Source organism: Triticum aestivum, chromosome 1B (genome assembly GCF_018294505.1).
Source record: "Triticum aestivum cultivar Chinese Spring chromosome 1B, IWGSC CS RefSeq v2.1, whole genome shotgun sequence".
Classification (NCBI taxonomy): domain Eukaryota; kingdom Viridiplantae; phylum Streptophyta; class Magnoliopsida; order Poales; family Poaceae; genus Triticum; species Triticum aestivum.
Genome location: NC_057795.1, coordinates 264,845,128 through 264,868,675, shown reverse-complemented (window position 1 = coordinate 264,868,675; position 23,548 = coordinate 264,845,128). Strand labels below are relative to the sequence as shown.

Below are 23,548 nucleotides of genomic sequence, written 5' to 3'. Positions count from 1 at the left end.
TTTGGGCCTAGAGGAAGGCATTGGGAAGTAATAAGTAGATGATGGGTTGCTAGACTGACAGAAGCTTAAACCCTAGTTTATGCGTTGCTTCGTAAGGGGCTGATTTAGATCCATATGTTTCATGCTATGGTTAGGTTTACCTTAATACTTCTTTTGTAGCTGCGGATGCTTGCAATAGGGGTTAATCATAAGTGGGATGCTTGTCCAAGAAAGGGCAGTACCCAAGCACCGGTCAACCCACATATCAAAGTATCAAAGTAACGAACGCGAATCATATGAACATGATGAAAACTAGCATGATGATAATTCCCATGTGTCCTCGGGAGCACTTTTCTCATTATAAGAACTTGTCCAGGCTTGTACTTTGCTACAAAAAGGATTGGGCCACCTTCCTGCACCTTATTTACCTTCATTGCTTGTTACCCGTTACAAGTTATCTTATCACAAAACTATCTGTTACCTACAATTTTAGTGCTTGCAGAGAATACCTTACTGAAAACCGCTTGTCATTTCCTTTTGCTCCTCGTTGTTCTGCACTCTTACTTATCGAAAGGACTATGATAGATCCCCTATACTTGTGGGTCATCATGCTGCACGTAACTACTTCGCATGACAATGCACGCGGCGCAACTTCATGCATATGGGGCCCCCGACGTGATCATGCGCAGGCCCAACCGCTGGCAGAGCGCGCGTGGAGGGATGCAAGCAGAGCGCTCCGCGGTCGCCTCAATGGCGAGCAACCATATATATGCATATATTAGTTGAACACGCAAGGAAAATCTTTCCACAAGCCGAGCGCACCTACGGACGCGAGCAAAGCGTGCCGTGGCGCCTAACAGCGAGCACAGCGTGTTGCGGCACGTAACGGCGAGCAGAGCGTGCCGAGGGACACGAGCAGAGCCGACACAGTGATACGTGGCAAATAAGACAAACTATGCGAGCGATGTCAGAGATATCAAGCACGAATCAGATTAGAGTTGCGTGTGCGATATGTGGCATACAGTTGATCCATCCTAGCTGTTTGTGATAGAATAAGCCGTGTGTGTTGTGGGAAAACACTTGCTGGTATATAACCTCAAATTTAACCGACAAAGTGTTAATGCATGTTACAAAAATTATATAACTGGAAACTATGTTCAAATATGAATCCAACGATATAATCTTTGGCGACATGCATTCGTATTTTATTAATTAAATCCTATTTATAAACCAGGATGGGGGTATAGTAGGTAATTAAATCACAAACATTTATTTATTAACCATATGTGTATGTGTCCTTTCGTCCTCCTCTCGCATGTCTTGTCACCCTGCTGCCGCAGACGGTTCGAGTGCAAGCTTGAGCAGCACGCGGGGGCATTCTTTTGGCCAAATAGTGGTGAGCCCGTTCCCGCGCAACCACGCAGGTTCCCGCGCAAGCTTCCTACCCGACTCGGTGAAATCCCCCAAAATCCCAATGCTTACCAGCCTACTATATAAAACCTCACGGCAGGCGAGTCCTGCGTCACATTTTCCCCTCCCTACCTGTAGCTTATCTTGTCTGCTTCTCCCACAATCGGCAATGGCACCGGCCCGTCGTAGTCGCTCAGCCACTCTGCCGTCATCAGAGCACAGCTCCAGCTGGGAGGCTACACCACGGCGGTAGTGTAGTCCCTGGCGTAGTATAGTGCATGTGGTGTCCCTATTGGGTGTGCGCGGAACACCCACCACACGCTCGGCCGTCGGTGCCCGTCGACAGCTGTTGTTGGCCGCCGTTGCTGCCACAGCAATGTCGAAAGCTAGGGCCATCGCCCGCTCCACCGTTGCGGCTTGAAGCCGGGAGGTGGCCATTGTGGCTGCCACCCCACTGCCGGCCACTATGGCCATCACTCGCTCCGCCACCGCGGCCTGAATGCGGGAGGTGGTGATCGTGGCCGCCACCCCATCATCCGCCATAGGGATCATCACCTGCTTCGCCATCGCTGCCCGAAGGAGTGAGGCGGAGGTGGAGGCCTGCACGTGCGTCAGCGACCTTGCGTGCTACATCGAGTTCCTGCAGGAGGAGGAGGAGAGCCTTGTTGAGCACGCGAAGAGCCTTACCGCCGCCATGGCCGCAGCACACGCCAACGCAGAGGCAAGGAATCAGGAGATCTATGAGCAGTCCGGCCGCTTCAAGAGGAGTCGTCTGGAGCGGCAGAGGGCGTTCAAGGTGAGCGTCACTAAAGGTGCAGCAGCGGCAGGCACCGCATTGCAGTTGTCCAGTTCGTCGGTAGGGTCCTCCTCCTCTTCCTCTTACTAAGCGCGCTCAACAAAGGAGAGGCTGCCAGAAGTAGTACAAAGCCCCTCCGTAGTACTATTTAGTGGCTATTTTGTTCAGTTCATCTTACTATAGATGCAGTGGAACTGTACAACGTACTTAAAAGTAGCTATATATATATATAGTTGAACTAGCTATTTTAGTACGTGGTTGGCAACAATTGGGGAAAAGTTTGGTTAGTTCAGCTGTCGAGTTGAATTGTTTGTATAAATTAAGAATGATTGCTTAATCTATGAATGAAATCTATGCTTAATTACTGAATCTTAGTTGAAAAAATTAGATAGTGCTAGTTATTTTTAGCTGCATATTTTGACAAATCGCAGTGTTACCAGGATTGACAAATGGCAATGTTACTAGATCATAAAAATGTCAATCTTTCCAGTTTGACAAATGGGGATATACCGAATATGTCAGATGCAAATCTTACCAAATTGTCTGTACGTGGTTGCACACGGGTCACCCGAAAAAACCATTTGCGTTGAAGGGAGGTACAAATCCTGGTTGCCAAATTTTCTCTTGGCTTAGCGCCGAAGTCTCTCTTTGCATACCTTATTCAATCTGAACCATTTATGTTGAAAAGATGAACAAATCCCTCGCAACGAATGTTCCCTTGGCTTACTGCGGAAGACCATAGCTCTCACTTTGCATACAGGTGTTCTATCTAAAATGTTTGCAATGAAGAGCTGCACAAATCCTACTCGGCACATTTTCCCTTCGCTTACTGGGGAAACTATTAGTTTACATATGGGCGTTCTATCTAAAACGTTTGCGATGTTAGAGTGGTAGCTATTTGTTTCAAAATGCCCGTGTTGACTATTATTTGAGTGCGCCTTCTCTCAAAATGGACATAAACAAAAAACCACATCATGTTGGGTGCCATTCCATGATAGCATGCCAAGTTCGATGAATTTCAGACAAGTTTTGGATTTACTAGAACTTAAAAACAAAGTATCTCAATGTTTTGCCGGCAATCAACAGTGCCCTGGTGTTTGAAATTCATTTCCATTTCTTGCATGGGACCTAAGTATGCACCCAAGCACACATATTTGATTTTTCAACCAATTTATATGCACTAGAGCATGTGCATGTAGTTCAAATTTGAATTATGCACATAAAATGCCTAGAAAACCCAGTTAATGTATAAATATGTCCAAACGAACCCCGAAAAATTCCAAAATTTAGCACAACACTCCTGTTGTTCTATGTTGACACTAGATTTTTTTTTGAAAACAATAACAGGCTATGGATATCATTTCATCCCCAAAGGTGGCACGTTCCCTACCGAAACCATCAGGCTTGTTGTGAGAAGCTCTGTTTTGTGAGAAGCTTATACCCAAACCTGCCCTAAATGGGACAAAAATTTACCACGGCATGTCGGGTGCCATTCCATGATAGCATGCCAAGTTTCATGAATTTCAGACGACTTTTGAATTTATTAGAATTTAAAAACCAGGCATCTCAATGTTTGCGAACGAGTGACGGTGGAGGGTGTTTGACATTCATTCCCATTTCTTGCATGGGACCTAAGCATGCAACAAAGGACATAGATTTGGATTTTCAACCAATTTATATGCATTAGAGCATGTGCATGTATTTCAAATTTGAAGTATGCACATAAATGCATTGAAAACTCAATTAATGCATAAAAATGTCCAGATGAACCCCAAAAATTCCAAAATTTAACACAACACTCCTGTTGTTCTATGTTGACACTAGAGAAAAAATTGAAATCAAGAAGAGGCAACGACTATCTTTTCGCCCAGAAAGGTGAAACGTTCCCTACTGAAACCATCAGGCTTGTTGTGAGAAGATCTGGTTTGTGAGAAGCTCATATATACCAAAACCTGCCCCAAATGGGACAAAATATTTACCATGGCATGTTGATGCCGCTCCATGATAGCATGCCATGTTTCATGAATTTTAGACGAGTTTTGGATTTACTAGAATTTAAAAACTAGTTATCTCAATGTTTGCGGCCGAGTGACAGTGGCACGGTGTTTGACATTCATTCCCATTTCTTGCATGGGACATAAGCATGCAACCAAGGACACGTATTTGATTTTTCAACCAATTTATATGCATTAGAGCATGTGCATGTAGTTTAAATTTGAATTATGCACATAAATGCATTGAAAACTCAATTAATGCATAAAAATGTACAAACGAACCCTGAAAATTTCCAAAATTTAACACAACGCTCTTGTCGTTCTATGTTGACGCTAGAGAAAAAAATTGAAATCAAGAAGAGGCAACAGATATCGTTTCGTCCAGAAAGGTGAAACACTCCCTACCTTAACCATGAGGCTTGTTGCGAGAATCTCTAGTTCGTTAGAAGCTTATACCCCAACCTGCCCCAAATGGGATAATATTTTTACCACTGCATGTTGATGTCGTTCCATGATAGCATGTCAAGTTTCATGAATTTCATATGACTTTTCGATTTACTAGAATTTTAAAACCATGTATCTCAATGTTAGCTATCGAGCGACAGTGGAAAAGGTGTTTGACATTTATTCCCTTTTCTTGTATGGGACCTAAGGTTGCAACCAAGGACACACATTCGATTTTTCAATCCGTTTATATGCACTGGAGCATGTGCATGTAGTTCAAATTTGAATTATGCACATGAATGCATAGAAAACTCAGTTAATGTGTACAAATGTCCAAGCAAACCCCGAAAAATCCCAAAAAATTGCACAACACTCTTGTTGTTCTATGTTGACACGAGAAGAGGCAACATATATCGTTTCGTTCCCCAAGGTGGCACATTCCCTACCGAAACCATCAGGCTTGTTGTGAGAGAAGCTCTGGTTTGCGAGAAGCTTATACCATAACCTGCCCCACATGGGACAATTTTTTTACCCCAGCATGTTGATGTCGTTCCATGATAGCATGCCAAGTTTCATGAATTTCAAATGAGTTTTGTATTTACTAGAATTACAAAAGCAAGCACCTCAACGTTTGCCGGAGAGCCACGGTGTCGTGATGTTTCAAATTCATCCCCATTTCTTGAATGGGACGTAAGCATCAACCCATGGACACATATATCATTTTACAACCCATTTTGGTGCACCAGAGGATGTGCATGTAGTTTAATTTTGAATTGTGCACCTGAAATGCATATAAAACCAAGTTACTGTATAAAAATGTCCAAACGAACCCTGATAATTCCAATTTTTTTGATGGCACACCTATAGTTGCATGTTCACTGCAGATAAAAGTTCTAGCAATTCAAACATCATCCTTTGCAGCTGTGACCCCATTATGTAATTCAAATCAAGACAAAAAGTCAAGTAGATCGCACACAGTTTACCAACCGTGCGAGATCCAGTACAAAATATCCTGGAGCATCATCGGTGTATAGTACGCATACAGCTTACGCGAGAAGGTGCGTCGGCTACAGTGTGGGTGTGTTGTAGTCTCCTTTGTGTACCCAAAATATGCAATGACGTGGATGAGCACTATAACCAGGGAAATTGGAACCAAAAATTTTGACGTTCAAACTCATCACACACGGGTTAAGCTATCTGAATCGTTTGTGATGTTCACATATCATACACAGTTCTGAATAAGGGACCATGTCTGATGACACTTTGCACGCCAGTTTTTCGCTGAACCGATTCAAAATTTTTGGCTTCCGCGAAAATATCTACCTCCCCGCACCCTCCCCCTTACCAAAAGCCACATTGCCCCTATTTCTGCCTTCCTTTCCAAGTTGAAACCTTCACTCCTTGCTTGCAGCGCTGCCCCCTCGCCGGTGACCCTCCTTCACGCTGCTCGGTCTCGTCTATCTAGGCAGGTAATCCACACCAGACCCCCATCCTCCTCCTTCCACATCCCACATGCCCTGAGTGCTGACACGACACCTTCCACCAAAATCACCGACCCCTCCACCAAATAAGCGCCGCCCTAAGCCATGGTGCAAGCAGTATAGCCAGGAGCTCAAGGAGCATTTGGTAGCGGACAAGAAAATCATGGCCGCACGCGCGGATGAGGTCGTGATGGCTGCCATTGGTGCCGACCCCTAGATCTTGGAGGAGCACCTCGCCGTCGAGGCCACCGTCGACGCCTCGTGTGCCGACACCACGACACGATTGGCTGCTTTAAACGACTCATGGCGTTTTCTCGAGGCCACCCTCGGTGCCTTCAACAAAGACTACGAGTTGTTTTCTAAGCGTGCACATGCTTACCTCAACTCGAGAGCCAGCATGTTGGTGCCCGGAGCGGCTCAGGCAACTGACCACATGATGCGGGCACCCACAATGTGGAGGCCTCGCCCTCTTCCATGTCCAAGGAGCCAATCGTCATCAATATCTCCGACAATGAGGAGTAGCTTCTCTTATTAGCTCACTATAAGGACCCATGTTTAGTTTGCTAGCTACTGCCTTTCCTTAACAAATTCTAATGAATTGTGCTATCTACTTTTACCATGCAATTTGTTGCACTAGTGTATATGTTCTATATGTCGTGCAATGTGGTGCTCACTTATTAACTTTTTGGTTAATTAGTTGTCGTGTTCAGTTAACTATTTGGTTTAATTCTGCAAATGTGATGTTCAATTCTTCAGGGTGCAATTTTGTATTGTCTTCCATGTGAGAAATAAATTGATTTTTTCTTTACAAAACACATGAGAAACAAATACAATTGCTATATTTCCAAGTTGTCAAGCATGCTTGGTTTGGTTAACTGTTTGATCTTCTAGTATGTTATACATTGTGCAATGTGGTGCTCAGTTAACGTTTGGTTCATTTGTTGTGGTGTTTAGTTAACTGTTTGGTTCCATTCTGTAATGCGATGTTCAATTGTTGTGGGTGCATTCTGTTATTGTATACCATGTGAGAAATAAATGGAATTTGGCTGTACTAAATACATGAGAAACAAATACAATTGCTATATTTCCGAGTTGTTAAGCAACCTTGGCTTGGTTAACTGTCTGATCTTCTATTAGGAGTATGTTATATTGTGCAATGTGGTGCTCAGTTAATGTTTGGTTCATTTGTTGTGGTGTTTAGTTAACTGCTTGGTTCAATTCTGCAATGCAATGTCCAATTGTCATGGGTAGAATTTTTGTATTGTTGTGCATGTGAGGAATAATCGAATTTGGTTGCAATTAATACATGGGAAACATAAACAATTGCTATATTTCCTAGTTCTTAATCATGCTTGGTTTGTGTAAGTGCATCTAGTGCCCTTAGTGATTTTGGTGTATTGAAGACTTATAGGTTAAGGAACTGATGCGTTTGTGAGTGTACACAGGTCTATAAGTCTATGCGGAGTTTGATATTTACAGAGAAATTCGACCCCTAAAAATGAAGTTCTTCAACTGAAGACTTTGGATCTCTGAAGACTTCCTGAAGACTTTGAAAGTGAAGAAATTGGTGTGACCTTGAAGACTAGGAAATCATTCGAGGAACATGAAGCGTGAAGACTTTTGTTTTCGTAGTTTCATTTTCTCTTTCTTGAGTCATAGGAAACACCGTACTGTTAAAGGGGGTCGAGGAAATACTAAGGAAAAATTTTCATGTGATGCTCAACTCAAAATCCTACACCTACCAATCCCTTCGAGTGAAGCCATTGGAAATCTCATACAGTTCAGTCATATTCTTCAGTGACAGAGACAAAGTTCTTCTGGTCTCTGAAGAATTTGTTCTGACTGAGGAGTTAGGAATTCACCAGTGTGAATTGCCTACACAGTGAGGAACATGATAGTCCTGAGGATTTTGTTAGTCAAAATTCCGACGGTTGCTGTGCTATGCGCCAGCGGTTCCAAAATATCTACCCACCTAACGGTCATATTAGACAAGGGAATTTATGTCTTCATGTCGGGCTGCTCCCTAGGCTATAAATAGCCGCCCCCTTCAACCACTAGCTGGTTGGCTGCTCCGAGAGAAACTGACACTTGTCATTTGAGAGCATCCCATCCTCCGAGGACTTTGAGCGAAAATCATCAAGTGAGGAAAACCCAAAACCCAACACCTACAAACCCAAAGTGATTGAGCATCACTGAAGAGATTAATCCTGCGTGGATCCGACACTTGTTTCCTTTGAAGACTGTGCTTCTTCCAGACGGTTAGGTGTCAATGTCTAGAGCATCCAAGAGGAATTGTGGATCGCCGAGTGACCGAGTTTGTGAAGGTTCAGAAGTCACCTGAAGAGTTACCACGAGTGATTGGGTGAGGTCTGTGTGACCTTAGCTCAAGGAGAATAAAGTGAGGACTGTGTGTCCGGGACTGGGTGTCCTCGAGTTTAAATACTTAGCCGCTCCAACCAGATGTACAACTGAGACAATAGTTGGAACTGGTCTACCAAATCATTGTCTTCACCAAGCCTGCTGGTTCTATTTCCTCAACTCTTTCATTTCCTCATGTCTTTTGTTGTGTGCCTGTTCATATCTGTTTGAAGACTTTGACTGAAGACTTTCTCAATTTCCTCAGATCAATTTCTTCAGTCAGTCTGTCTTCTTTCTTGTGTTATCCCGTGTTTACGCTTTCTGTACTCTGTGCTTGTCTTCATTTCATCATGATGACTATGCTTGTGTTCTGTTATGTTTACTTCTGAGTACTTATTCCGCTGCTAGTAGTTCTTCATTTAGGAATTTCCTCACCAGCAAATTCATCAGTGAACAATTCATAAAAATCGCCTATTCACCCCCCTCTAGTCGATATAACGCACTTTCAATTTGGATAAATGGGTTTTCCAGGTGGCTTGAATTAATCTGATGAATCTGCAATGTGCTTAGTTTTCATCGACACATTTTACTAATAGCATGCGAACCCTCACTTAACCTGATCACTAACTACCTTATATGTGTTGCAGGGAAACAATGGGAAGCACTGAGGTTTACAATCGAGGTTTGCACATGCATGGTCCTTTGTCTAATAGCACATTATTGTGCAATTGAAGGAACCATTCTAATACTTGGGTTTTAAACAAATTGGTCTTGCACATATAGGTCCTACTGCTAGAGGTTTTGACCCACTGTTCGACCCTTTTTGCATATGGGGAAATGAGTTGTCCATGAATACCAGTTAAGTCAAGAAACTTAGAAAGATTGTTAGGATAAAAAAATTAGCGACAAAAAAAAACAAGATCTTTGTCTACACAATGAAGAAGACATCAGTTCACTACAGGATGGTACTAACTATTAGACCTTGCCTTTTTTATTCCTTTGCCCCATTTTCAATATAGAGAAGATATTTATGCACATCCTTGTTTTCAGGCCTTTCCAAAGCAGTTCACTGATGATTACCTCTCAAACCACCTATATGGTCAAGAGGCGAGGAAGGTATTCATACAACACCCACGGTTCAATATTGAAGTGTTCTTGAAGAGGACGAAGGATGGACGGTCAATCATCCACATGCACTGGCCTAAAGTTGCAAAGACCTTCAACATCAATGAATGCTCAATATTCGCATTCTGCTTCAGCAGTTTTCTAGATGAGATACATCTGTCTATGTACCGTCTATGATGCTAATTTCGAAAGGTTATAGATGTTGCATGTGAAACTTGATGCTGGTGTAGTTGTGTAATGGGGCAGCTGAGTGCTGAAGCTATATGATGCTGTACTCTGATGTATTTCAATTATGAAAATGAAATATATTGTGTGCTTAATATGAAAAGTCAATTAGATCAACAAATGGATTATTAATAATAGGATAATTAGCCTGCTATTTGGGTTTTTCTATTGCAAAAGGTTACTGAGAAAACACGTGGGCGATGACGTGATACGTCTCCAATGTATCTATAATTTTTTATTGTTCCATGCTATTATATTATCCATCTAGGATGTTTTATATGCATTCATATGCAATTTTATATGATTTTTGGGACTAACCTATTAACCTAGAGCCCAGTGCCAGTTTCTGTTTTTCCTTGTTTTTGAGTTTTACAAAAAAGGAATACCAATCAGAGTCCAATTGACGTGCCAATTTTTGATGATTTTTATGGACCAAAAGAAACCCCCAGAGTAAAAGAGTTGGGCCAGAAGAGTCCCGGGCTGCCCACGAGGGTGGGGGGTGCGCCCACCTCCCCTGGGCGCGCCCCCTATATCATGGACGACTCGGATACCCCCCTCACGTGAGACCTACGCCAAAAAATTCCTATAAATACAGAGACACCTAGGAATAAACCTAGATCGGGAGTTCCGCCGCCGCAAGCCTCTGTAGCCACCAAAAACCAATCAGGATCTTGTTCCGGCTCCCTGCCGGAGGGGTGATCTCTCACCGGTGATCATCTTCATCATCCCGGCGCTCTCCATGATGAGGAGGGAGTAGTTCACCCTCGGGGCTGAGGGTATGTACCAGTAGCTATGTGTTTGGTCTCTCTCTCGTGTTCTTGATACGGCATGATCTTGATGTATCACGAGCTTTGCTATTATAGTTGGATCTTATGATGTTTTCCCCCCTCTAATCTCTTGTAATGGATTGAGTTTTCCCTTTGAAGTTATCTTATCAGATTGAGTCTTTAAGGATTTGAGAACACTTGATGTATGTCTTGCATGTGCTTATCTGTGGTGACAATGGGATATTCATGTGATCTACTTGATGTATGTTTTGGTGATCAACTTGCGGGGTCAGTGACCTTGTGAACTTATGCATAGGGGTTGGCACACGTTTTCATCTTGACTCTCTGGTAGAAACTTTGGGGCACTCTTTGAAGTACATTGTGTTGGTTTGAATAGATGAATCTGAGATTGTGTGATGCATATCGTATAATCATACCCATGGATACTTGTGGTGACATTGGAGTATCTAGGTGACATTAGGGTTTTGGTTGATGTGTGTATTAAGGTGTTATTCTAGTACGAACTCTAGGATAGATTGAACTGAAAGAATAGCTTCGTCTTATTTTACTACAGACTCTTGAATAGATCGATCAGAAAGAATAACTTTGAGGTGGTTTCATACCCTACAATAATCTCTTCGTTTGTTCTCCGCTATTAGTGACTTTGGAGTGATTCTTTGTTGCATGTTGAGGGATTGTTATATGATCTAATTATGTTATTATTGTTTAAAGAACTTGCACTAGTGAAAGTATGAACCCTAGGCCTTGTTTCCTAGCATTGCAATACAATTTGTGCTCACTTTTATCATTAGTTACCTTGCTGTTTTTATATTTCCATATTACAAAAACCTATATCTACCATCCATATTAAACTTGTATCACCATCTCTTCGCCGAACTAGTGCACCTATACAATTTACCATTGTATTGGGTGTGTTGGGGACACAAGAGACTCTTTGTTATTTGGTTGCAGGGTTGCTTGAGAGAGACCATCTTCATCCTACGCCTCCCACGGATTGATAAACCTTAGGTCATCCACTTGAGGGAAATTTGCTACTGTCCTACAAACCTCTGCACTTGGAGGCCCAACAACGTCTACAAGAAGAAGGTTGCGTAGTAGACATCAAGCTCTTTTCTGGCGCCGTTGCCGGGGAGGTGAGTGCTTGAAGGTATATCTTTAGATCTTGCAATCGAATCTTTTTGTTTCTTGTTTTATCACTAGTTTAGTATATAAAAGAAAATTACAAAAAAATGGAATTGAGGGTGCCTCATATGCTTCATCTTTTTAATGTCTTCCGTGAAAATAAGGATTCCAAAAATTGTGCTCAAGTAATAGAAGAAGAATTACATAGAATGCTTGGCATAAAATATGTTAATGATGAGCATGATTGCAATGTTGTTAGTATGAGTTCTTTGAATACCCATGATGCTAATGATATGCAAAGCCACAATCTTGGGGATGCTATGTTTGATGAATATGACATTTTTTGTCCCCCAAGTTTTGATGAGAAAATTTATTATGATGAAAGCATGCCTCCTATTTATGATGATCATTGTGATGATACGTATGCCATAAAGAATAGACATAACCATGAAACTTGTCATCATGATTTAATTTTAAATTGGATTATGCTTCACATGGTAGTTATTTTGTTGAGTTTGCTCCTACTACTATTCATGAGAAGAAGTTTGCTTATGTGGAGAGTAGTAAAATTTATATGCTTGTGCATCATGAAAATAATGCTTTATGTGATGGTTATATTGTTGAATTCATTCATGATGCTACTGAAAATTATTATGAGGGAGGAACATATGCTTGTAGGAATTGCAATAATATCAAGTTTCCTCTTCATGTGTTGAAAATCTTGAAGCTATGCTTGTTTTACCTTCCTATGCTAGTTAATTCTTGTTCCCGTAAGTTGTTTGCTCATAAAAACCCTATGCACAGGAAGTGGGTTAGGCTTAAATGTGCTAGTCATATGCTTCATGATGCTCCCGTTATGTTTCAATTCTTATCTTTTATGTGAGCATCATTATCATCATCATGCCTAGCTAGGAAGGCATTAAAGAAAAGCGCTTGTTGGGAGACAACCCAACATTTACCGTTACTGTTTTTGTGTGTCCACATGATTATTCTACTGTAGTAATCATGTTTTATAGCTTTTGTTTCAATAAAGTGCCAAGTAAGACCTTTAGGATAGCTTATGGTGATAGTTGTGTTGGTCCTGCTGAAAATTAGAAACTTTTGCACCCAGTAAATTAGTTTTGAAAATTCACAGAAACGTGCTTTTGATTTGATTCTTTTTGCCCTGGATTGGTACACAAATTTGTCACACTTTCCTAATTCAGTAGGAGTTTTGGTGTTACAGAAGTATTCCGGAGTTACAGATTACTACAGACTATTCTGTTTCTCACAGATTCTGTTTTCTATGTGTTGTTTGTTTATTTTGATGAATCTATGAGTAATATCGGAGGGTATGAACCATAGATAAGTTGGAATACAGTAGATGTTACACCAATATGAATTTAGAATGATTTCACAACAGTACCAAAAGTGGTGATTTTTCTTATACTAAAGGAGCTTATGAGTTTTCTGTTGAGTTTTGTGTTGTGAAGTTTTCAAGTTTTGGGTAAAGATTCGATGGACTATGGAATAAGGAGTGGCAAGAGCCTAAGCTTGGGGATGCCCAAGGAACCCCAAGGTAATATTCAAGGACAACCAAGAGCCTAAGCTTGGGGATGCCCCAGAAGGCATCCCCTCTTTTGTCTTCGTTCATCGATAACTTTACTTGGAGCTATATTTTTATTCACCACATGATATGTGTTTTGCTTGAAGCGTCATTTTGTTTTATTTTGTTTCCCTTTCTGTTTGAATAATATCCCAAGATCTAAAATTCTTAAATATTAGAGAGTCTTCACATAGTTGCATAATTATTCGACTACTCATTGATCTTCACTTATATCTCTCGGAGTAGTTTGTCATTTGCTCTAGCGCTTCACTTATATCTTTTTAGAGCACGACGATGGTTTTATTTTATAGAAATAGATAAACTCTCATGCTTCACTTATATTATTTTGAGAGTCTTAAACATCATGGTAATTTGCTTTAGTTATTAATTTAGTCCTAATATGGTAGGCATCCAAGAGGGATATAATAAAAACTTTCATATAAAGTGCATTGAATACTAAGAGAAGTTTGATTCCTTATGATTGTTTTATGATATGAAGATGGTGATATTAGAGTCATGCTGGTGAGTAGTTGTGAATTTGAGAGATACTTGTGTTAAAGTTTGTGATTCCCGTAGCATGCACGTATGATGAACCTTTATGTGATGAAGTTGGAGCATGATTTATTTTTTGGTTGTCTTCCTTTGTGTGGAGGTCGAGATCACGCGATGGTTAACTCCTACCAACCCTTCCCCTAGGAGCATGCGTGTAGTACTTTGTTTTGATGACTAGTAGATTTTTGCAATAAGTATGTGAGTTCTTTATGACTAATGTTGAGTCCATGGATTATACACACTCTCATCCTTCCACCATTGCTAGCCTCTCTAGTATCGCGCAATTTTTGCCGGTACCATATACCCACCATATACCTTCCTCAAAACAGCCACCATACCTACCTATTATGGCATTTCCATAGTCATTCCGAGATATATTGCCATGCAACTTTCCGCCGTTCGGTTTATTATGACACGCATCATTATTGTCATATTGCTTTGCATGATCATGTAGTTTACATTGTATTTGTGGAAAAGCCACCGTTCATAATTCTTTCATACATGTCACTCTTGATTTATTGCACATCCTAGTACACCGCCGAAGGCATTGATATAGAGTCATATCTTGTTCGAAGTATCGAGTTGTAATTCTTGAGTTGTAAGTAAATAATAGTGTGATGATCTTCATTATTAGAGCATTGTCCCAGTGAGGAAAGGATGATGGAGACTATGATTCCCCCACAAGTCAGGATGAGACTCCGGACGAAAAATAAAAAAATGAGAAAAAGAGGCCATAAAAAGACAAAAGGCCCAAATAAAAAAAATAAAAAAATGAGAGAAAAAGAGAGAAGGGGCAATGCTACTATCCTTTTACCACACTTGTGCTTCAAAGTAGCACACTGATCTTCATTATAGAGAGTCTCCTATTTTGTCACTTTCATATACTAGTGGGAATTTTCATTATAGAACTTGGCTTGCATATTTCAATGATGGGCTTCCTCAAATTCTCTAGGTCTTTGTGAGCGAGCAAGTTGGATGCATACCCACTTAGTTTCTTTTGTTGAGCTTTCATATATTTATAGCTCTAGTGCATCCATTGCATGGCAATCCCTACTCACTCACATTGATATCTATTGATGGGCATCTCCATAGCCCATTAATATGCCTAGTTCATGTGAGACCATCTTCCTTTTTTTTGTCTTCTCCACAACCACCACTCTATTCCACCTATAGTGCTATGTCCATGGCTCACGCTCATGTATTGCTTGAAAGTTGAAAAGGTTTGAGAATATTAAAGTATGAAAGAATTGCTTGGCTGAAACCGGGGTTCTGCATGATTTGAATATTTTGTGCGATGAAGATGAAGCATAGTCAGACTATATGATTTTGTAGTGATAGCTTTCTTTGGCAATGTTATTTTGAGAAGACATGATTGCTTTATTAGTATGCTTGAAGTATTATTATTTTTATGTCAATATTAAACTTTTGTTTTGAATCTTATGGATCTGAATATTCTTGTCACAATAAAGAAAATTACATGGATAAATATGTTAGGTAGAATTCCACATCAAAAATTCTATTTTTATCATTTACCTACTCGAGGACGAGCAGGAATTAAGCTTGAAGATGCTTGATACGTCTCCAACGTATTTATTATTTTTTATTGTTCCATGCTATTATATTATCCATCTAGGATGTTTTATATGCATTTATATGCTATTTTATATGATTTTTGGGACTAATCTATTAACCTAGAGTCCAGTGCCAGTTTCTCTTTTTTTCCTTGTTTTTGAGTTTTACAGAAAAGGAATACCAAACGGAGTCTAATTGACGTGCCAGTTTTTGATGATTTTTTATGGACCAAAAGAAGCCCCAGAGTAAAAGAGTTGGGCCAGAAGAGTCTCGAGCTGCCCACGAGGTTGGGGGGCGAGCCCACCCACCGGGCGTGCCCCCCTATCTCGTGGACGACTCAGAGACCCCCCTAATGTGAGACCTACGCCAAAAATTCCTATTTAAATCAATAAAGAGGCTAGCCAACTCGCATGAAGGAGGCTCCCCCGATTTGCACCTTCGCTGGCCGTTAGATCATGGTTGACTGAGTCTTTTTTTGCCTGTCGTCCGTTGGATCTCGCTGGGAAATGACTCATGTTGTTTTGACCGTGTGGTGAAATCTTGACAGTGTATGGCGTGTGGGCTCGAGCTAGATCCGATTGGCTGGGTTAAACTTTTCTGGGTGTACACACGCTTCTCTACACGCGCCGCGCCCTCCGCGTCGTGCGGAGCAACTCGCATGGAGGAGGCTCCCCCGATTTGCACCTTCGCTGGCCGTTAGATCATGGTTGGCCGAGTCTTTTTTTGCCTGCCGTCCGTTGGATCTCCCTGGGAATTGACTCCTGTCGTTTTGACCGTGTGGTGAAATCTGGACAGTGTATGGCGTGTGGGCTCGGGCTAGATCCGATTGGCTGGGTTAAATTTTTCTGGGTGTACACGCGCCTCTTTACACGCGCCGCGCCCTCCGCATCGTGTGAAGTGGGCGAGCTCGTCTGCAATTGGCTAGAGGGAGATAGAGGATGAACTGACGCATACGAACCCGCCCCACGAACTATGATGAGTGGGCCTTGTTGGCGTTTTCTTCCGCGTGCATATTGACCGGGTCATCCAGCGGGAGATAAAAATCATCCCGCGCTGCATGCCCTTCCCACGCCGCATCAGTCAAACACCGGCCCTCTTTCTCCCAATCCCCGCAGCTGCCGCGCCATGCACACCTCCCTCCTCCACTCCCCCTGCGCCCTACCCTTCCCCGCCGAGCTTGTTCCTCTAGCCACCCACTCGTCTCCTCCTCTTCCTCCTCTCTCTCTCTCTTCTAGCTTCCTCCTCCTTCCTGATCTCTGCATCGGCCGGACCGCGAGAGGAGCGGTGGTGGCGGAGACGCTCCGGTGGCGACATCGAGTTGCGAACCCCAGGAACCAGGTCTGGGGGTTCGGTTCCAAGGCACGGACGGCTTCTCCGCCTATGACGCCGAGGGGAAGTGCACACCCTAGTCCCCTCCTCCTGCGTGAACCCTAAGAGAGAGAGAGAGGAAGATGAGAGGGAGGGAGAGAGAATGACCGGCGTCGGCCTGCGCCGGCGAGGACGGGCGCGACCTGGAGGTTGGCCGCTGCTCGATTTGCTCTTGGATCGGGAGCTTCGACGAAGCTGGGATTCGGGCGCGTTGCACCGGAGGCTGCACTCCACCTCTTCCTCGTGGTGCGGCGGACGGCAGCTCTTGCAGTCGTGCGGCTGACGGCGGCCTCAGCGGGTGGTCGACGACACTTGCAGCTGGTGCTCTACCCATGGATTCCGGCATAGCCCGAAATACTCAGGTGGTCAATTAGAAGCCCTCATTCTCTCTTTAGACGTGGGTCTTTTTGTCCATAAAAACTATGAAGTTGTAAGTTCTTGTTCTTTATATTTGTGCAGATATTTGACTGCATTACTGAATGTTCTAGGGTTGGAGCAGCAGCTGAGCTTAGGTGAGTGCTCAGTTTCTATGTGGATCACATAAAAAATAGAAATCCCAATTTCTGAAAATAGATCGAACCATGTATATATTTGCAGGGCAAGACAAGCACATTAGTTTAATCCTGAACTTACAGGATGGTTTCCCCTGCCACAACCATTGTCATCGGCCTGCATTCCCTCGTCAAGCGTGCATCGGTGCTGGATATGCAAGCTGCAACAGCACATCAACGGGAAGGCAAGAGCAAGACGATGGTCATGATTTTTGGTATGAAGTTTCTTTTATGAACTTTCAGTCAACATTTGCAGTGAATATATATACTATTTCTTCTGCACCTAGCCGAGTAATTTAGCTGATAATTTTTTTCCTTATGCAGCCAAGGAGTGGAAGACAATGTTAACTAAAGCCACTTTTGTTGGTCATGGATTTACAAGAAAGCCAGTAGAGTATGAAAAGGTTCTCATGGGACTCACCCTAAACTGAAATCTATCTTCAACCTTGGTATAGCTCTATAGAAAAACCCAAGTGGTCCAATATTTTGTTTATTTCCTTAGTGCCTGTTGTTGTTGGTTTGTTATAACTGCATTTATGTCCTATTGTTGGTTTCTTTCTTTTATTCTGTTTAGGTGGGTTCTAAACTATTAAATTATGAAATGTTTTGTTTATCAGTTTGAGACCTGCTTTAGGAAAAAGAATGAAAGGAATAATTCTTATTTGATGATGACACTCATGACTGTCAAACTGCAGAAAATACTTGGTTTATGTACTCTGCACAGTGATGAGTATACCATTTAACATGTGCATATGTTAAAATTGTGTGAATCTAAGGGCCTACTTGCTTCATAATCTGTAGCTAAGTTATTTTAGGATTTTTTTTTTATTTTTGTGTGTGCGAGGAGAAATTGTACTATCTCTTCATGATTCATCGTTTATATATTAGTTGGATAGTATCTCTTTATTCGGTCCTTATGACTGACCTGCTGCTTTACTTATATGGACAGCTTAAACTGAAAGCAATGCATGGTATTGTTCAATTCGAAGTGTACTTGACGTGTGCAGATCTGAGGATGAAGGGAAGAAGACAGAATTTAGCTAACGAGTTGAATAAGATCAAGGTTATTATTCCACAATCATTTGTTGCATCCATTATGTGTTCACCCAATCCATCTCTCTCTCTCTGCTGGCTGCCGCCACACGTGGACGGTAGTGGTTCATTTTCCTACAACTTTTGGCATTTCTACAGTTTTATCATGTATAGCTTGATCCAGAAAATGTAGAGAAGAAAGTTTTGCAAGAGAAATAAAGTGCATAGGTTACGCCTCTTAATTTTTCTTCAACTGTTTTTGGTAAAATTGCTTACCTAGGCATCAGTATATTTTGTGACAGGAATCTGCACTATGTTCTTATGCTTTTAGCAATACCAATCTTATTTTGTTTCTTGGTGGAATTGCTTACCTAGGCATAAAAATGCGAAAAAAATCTGCACAATGTTCTTATGCTTTCAGTAATGAGCGCCTTGTTTAGATTCTCGGGGTTTTAGCCATGCTGACTTCTGAATAATTATTCATTCATGATATTCACTGTAGAATTGCTTACCTAGGCATAAAAAACGTAAAGAAGGTGAGATTGGCTACAGTTTTGATGTACTTTTGTAATGTTTTCCTGTTTGTACATACTTTATTTGTTTGCTTGAAACTGCATTTTAATATGTGCTTGTAGGCTCTACAGGATCCAGTGATGGATCTGAGTGTGAGCACTCGAGTTATAGGTTTCTTCTAGCATGTTGACACACTAATTAGATTCAGGAATTATTTGGTACATCTCAGCTTTGCGGCATCATGTGTAGAGGGTCATGTTAATAAATATATCTGGCCTGCACTTAGATGTTCTTTTCTTGTAATTGATAACTCATACGAATTCTGCAACATATTGTGCATAGCGATACACCTCTACTGAAATACTACTTTCTTATTCCCATTTCCATCCGACACCTGACTTTACATCATTTCTAATCTCATCTTTTCTCCTGAATTTTAGTCTGCTTCAGTAATGTTGTGGCCTGCCGCAAAACAACCACATTTTTGCTGCTGTGATTTGGTCCATCCTATGCATTTCAGTTCCTGGTGATCTCCAACGTTTGTCAGCTAATGCCACCATGAGGGTGCTGGGCTGCTAATGGCATGCTACCTGCTTTGAAAAAAAGGAATGAAAGGAAGCATTTGTTCATAGAACAAATATATTCATTGTCTGTTAAGATAAATATCCCTATCCTCTGTTTGTTTCTTGATTATTCTCTGTGAACTTTTGTTCTATGTGCAGACAAGTTTCCTCCATGTCATGTCAACATCCCATGGTGATGTATGTGAAAGATTGAAAGTGCGGTACTACATAAAGACGCGCCGCAATTATTGTTGCATAATCAAAACTTCTATAACATTAACTTCCATTGTCTGTTAATAATTAATTATCTCGGGTAAAATCTATTTTTCTATCTGATTGATGTGGTTAGTTTGATTTATAGTAGAATATCAACATTCTCCTTTATGATGGCTGATGGGCAGTGTGTTTCGTCCAAGTGATATGCTTCCTGTATTGTTAGAGATGTCTATTTGGCTTATGATCGTACTGTTGAGCACATCTTACCCTTGTGCTGAAGATAAATGGTACTAATCAATCTGCTAAAGCTTTGTGATGTGAAAGTGCATTTGGTAGGAAGGGTTCTGCAGATAACCCCTTTAGATTTTGTCCCTTCAAGATTTTTTTTGGATCAAGCCATAAATTTAAACAGGAATCCTTCAGTGGCTATTTTTTTTATCCACACACTTTCTAATGTCTGGTCCTCTTAACTTAGGATAAGCTTTTTACTGTCTTTGTTTTTTGATTATCATCAACAATACTAGTTCTGTTGTCCCTTAGGCTGTCAATGCTGATGCTATTTCAATGCTGAGAAGCGAACTCAGAAATCAGCTCGCTAACAAGAGTCGGAATTCGAATCTGAGGCAAGTTTCACATTCCCCAATTTGTCTATTGAACCCATGGTCTCTCTTTCTTCTGCATTATTTCTCATTCATTATCTAAGATATGATTTTGACTTCACTGCACCGTCTTGTCTGGTTTATAATGCCGGTTGAGCTCATTTCTAATTGTTCATAACTAAATTTTTTGTTGTGATTTTGCAAGATATTGAAATTATTGTATTTCAAAATTGTTTTACTGATTCTCGATGCTCTGTTCATGGCTTTTTTTCTTATTTTATCCTTCTTTGCTTTTTTCCTTTCCTGCAAGAAGATGTCGAGTCATGTAATATGTTCAAAGAAGAGAGAATCTGGACTTTATGAATCCTTTCTTCTTTCTTCATTGTTACTTCAAGTTAGTGAATTCATTTAAGTTGTATTGAGCAGCTTCATGTGCATGGTTTCTTCATCTACACATCTTATTCAGTCACGAGGCGAGTAAGATCTTTTGCCTTTTAGAAAAAGGGAGATGCCATTTAGACCTTACTCTTCCAACTTGATCTTTAACTTGCTACTACTGTTTCTAAGATTTTTACCAAGCATTTTTTATTTGCTTCATAGAATGAGCTCACCTTATTCAGTGGATGTGCCAAGTAAAAAAAATTAGAAACTGAGCAATTAGTTCCACTCTTGAATTTTGTACAGCGGTCCAAATTATCCAATAAATCATTTGTTAGCATGGTCAAATTATAGAAGTTGAATCTGTTGTTCCAAATTACAATGTGTGACTTATTCCATTTGTTTATCCTTTTGTCCTTTTAATCAAGAACAATGTTTAGAGCTTACATGGTTGTCCAAATTTAGTTTTGTAAAAGAGGAATATTGATATCATGCAATGATCAGTGCAGATTAGGATAGTTATAGAGTTTTTCCTCAGTTTTCATTGAGAAAAGATTGAATCTGTATGATTTCTAATACCAAGTAAATCTTGGTCTGCATTCTGTTAGTTTTCCTACTGAGTTTTTTTTGGCTATTTTCGTTTAAATTGGTAGCTGATGTGAAAAAGTGTGTGTTGACATGCATGTAACCGAATCATGTATTAATGTGAGGCACTACATATACTTGCCTATCTCTTTCCAGAAGCACAACCCTCTTGATCCAACTAGGAACATCAAAACCAAATGGGAAATCATTGAGTGGACTTCAGATGGCCATGCTGTGAGTACACCATTAGTATCTAAATCTACTTTGTATAATTAAGACACACTTTCTACATATCGCTGCTATATTGATACCATGTGATCACTTAACATGAGTGTGACTAGCCTATTTTCTTGCCTAACTATGTGATTGCATGTAGTAATGCATGGCTTCTCTATTTAAATGAATAGTTGTGTTTATCATAATAATTATATACCACAGACTTGTTTCTTTCTGTTTATGTAATAATGTAGTTCGTCTTCTACCATATGTTTTCTTCGTTACATGTCTTCTAATTGTTCATCTTTTTTTCTCTTTCGACGACAAAATAACTTTGCGTTTCGAAATATTTAGTACGCCATCATGGTCTTTCTTAAGGGTGTTCAGGCCTTTTGGTCTTCTATTCATGTTGTGAATCCCAATATGGCATCTCGCCGTTCCCCATGATCCACATGGTAAGTATGGATTTATTTAATGATAATATGATATCAACTGCCTTTTCTTCAGGATAATCTGACACCTAATAAGGACCAAGAGAACAACAGAGATGCTAAGAGGGAACCTTTTGGGTTTAAGGATATAAACAACATGGCTTACGAGGATTTGAACTGCTATTCTTTTAGTTCCACTCTTAAATGTTTTGGTTCTTGAAGGCCTGCACTTTCCTGGTGGAGTAGGAGCAAAATAATTTAGAGGCTTTAAAGCTGCTGCACTTTAGTAGTTAGGATCAATCCTTTGTTTTGGTTTGAAATGCTCCTCAATTCCTCCTATTTGATTGATTCATCTGATGGTCATTTGTCAGGAAAATAAACAAAAGGCATATGTATTGTTTTGAGTGAAGCCATCCATATCCCATATGTGGAATTCAAGATAAAGAGAAATGTTATTGTTCTTCTGCTAATTGGTTGCTTGACCAAATGTACTATAAATGATGTTATTATTGTACTAGATATAGAGAAATGTTATTGTTCTTCAATTATTGAGATGATAGAAGTACTACTTAGCAGTTTTGTCTCTTGACCGAATGAAGCTCTCGAGGAAGAAGGGATGAATAAGTGCTGAGCAAAAAGGGCTAAACAAGTCGCCCGATTCACGGGCCGAACTGGCTGCCATACGACTGCTTCACTGATTTGAAATATACATGCGTCTGAGTGGCACATAAGTACTCTTTTTTCAAACACACAGAAACAAGCTGATAGAAATACTACTCTTTCTAAAATAGCATAATTATACATATGTTCTTAGGCAAGAAGATATGTACTCTTATAGAATGGTCTAAATTCTTACCTCGCGTACTTGCTCAAACAAAAGATTCTGGAAAAATACATATATTTTCAATGCGACGTTGTTTTGAATGAGACTCCATGCTACCAAAGTAAATTGTGCATGTATATCTTATTGTAGACAATAAACCTATATGTTTTTACTAAAGGGGATTAAATTTGTTACGATATGTGCATGCTCATAGCTAAAACATGTTTTTGACAATGCGCACATGGATTAAAAAAGGTACATGTATTTTCAGCGGCATGATTTTGGATGAGACTTTGTGCTACCAAATTAGAATGTGTATATACATATCATTATAGACAATAAAATCATGCCGCTAAGGGGGTTAGTTTTGTTACATGGATTTTGTTTCAAATAGAACTCTGCTATCAAATTTAAATGTGTATATACATCTATTGTAGACAACAAGCCCCCGTTTTTTCCAACTAAGAGAAATTAAATTTGTTTTCATATGTGTTTGCGCGTAACAAAATCAACTGAACCATGGATTTCTTTTCATCGCTAAAATGGAATCAACAGGTCTCTGCGCCATTTGGCGTAACAAAATCAACTAAACCATGTTTTTTTCCTTAGGTTTCTTATCCTTTTCCCTTTTTTTTGCAGGAAAAATATGCATGGCCAGGTTTCTCATCCTGATAACCGTGTTTTCAAACTTGCTAAAAAAATACAACCATGCCAACTTTGCTCTCTCATCATAGTGCCCATATTTTCAAACTGAACATATTCATATTATGCAAAGTTCCCCTTTTCCCGGACTACTATTTAACAACGTAACAAACATGTTTAAAAAATAGCATGATTTAGTT

General features: G+C 40.5%; 1 protein-coding gene across 8 annotated transcripts; it reads left to right on the top strand.

The window, feature by feature from the left end:
• The first annotated feature begins 16,505 nt into the window (after positions 1-16,505).
• On the top strand, positions 16,506-22,427 carry LOC123118752 (uncharacterized). Of its 8 annotated transcripts, none has more exons than XR_006458303.1 (6): positions 16,506-17,161; positions 17,259-17,311; positions 17,435-17,565; positions 17,675-17,754; positions 18,300-21,470; positions 21,960-22,427. XR_006458303.1 is itself a non-coding variant. In XM_044538625.1 (6 exons), exons 1-6 carry the CDS (start codon positions 17,132-17,134, stop codon positions 19,455-19,457), a joined length of 450 nt encoding a protein of 149 aa, XP_044394560.1. In that variant the 5' UTR covers positions 16,506-17,131; the 3' UTR covers positions 19,458-22,427. The 8 variants fall into 8 exon arrangements, 2 of the variants coding, with proteins under 2 accessions (XP_044394560.1, XP_044394559.1); XR_006458328.1 differs by having other exon boundaries at positions 17,397-17,565; positions 17,675-17,799; positions 18,300-18,413; positions 19,416-22,427; XR_006458326.1 differs by having other exon boundaries at positions 17,397-17,565; positions 17,675-17,799; positions 18,300-18,413; positions 19,336-22,427.
• The last annotated feature ends 1,121 nt before the right edge of the window (positions 22,428-23,548 follow it).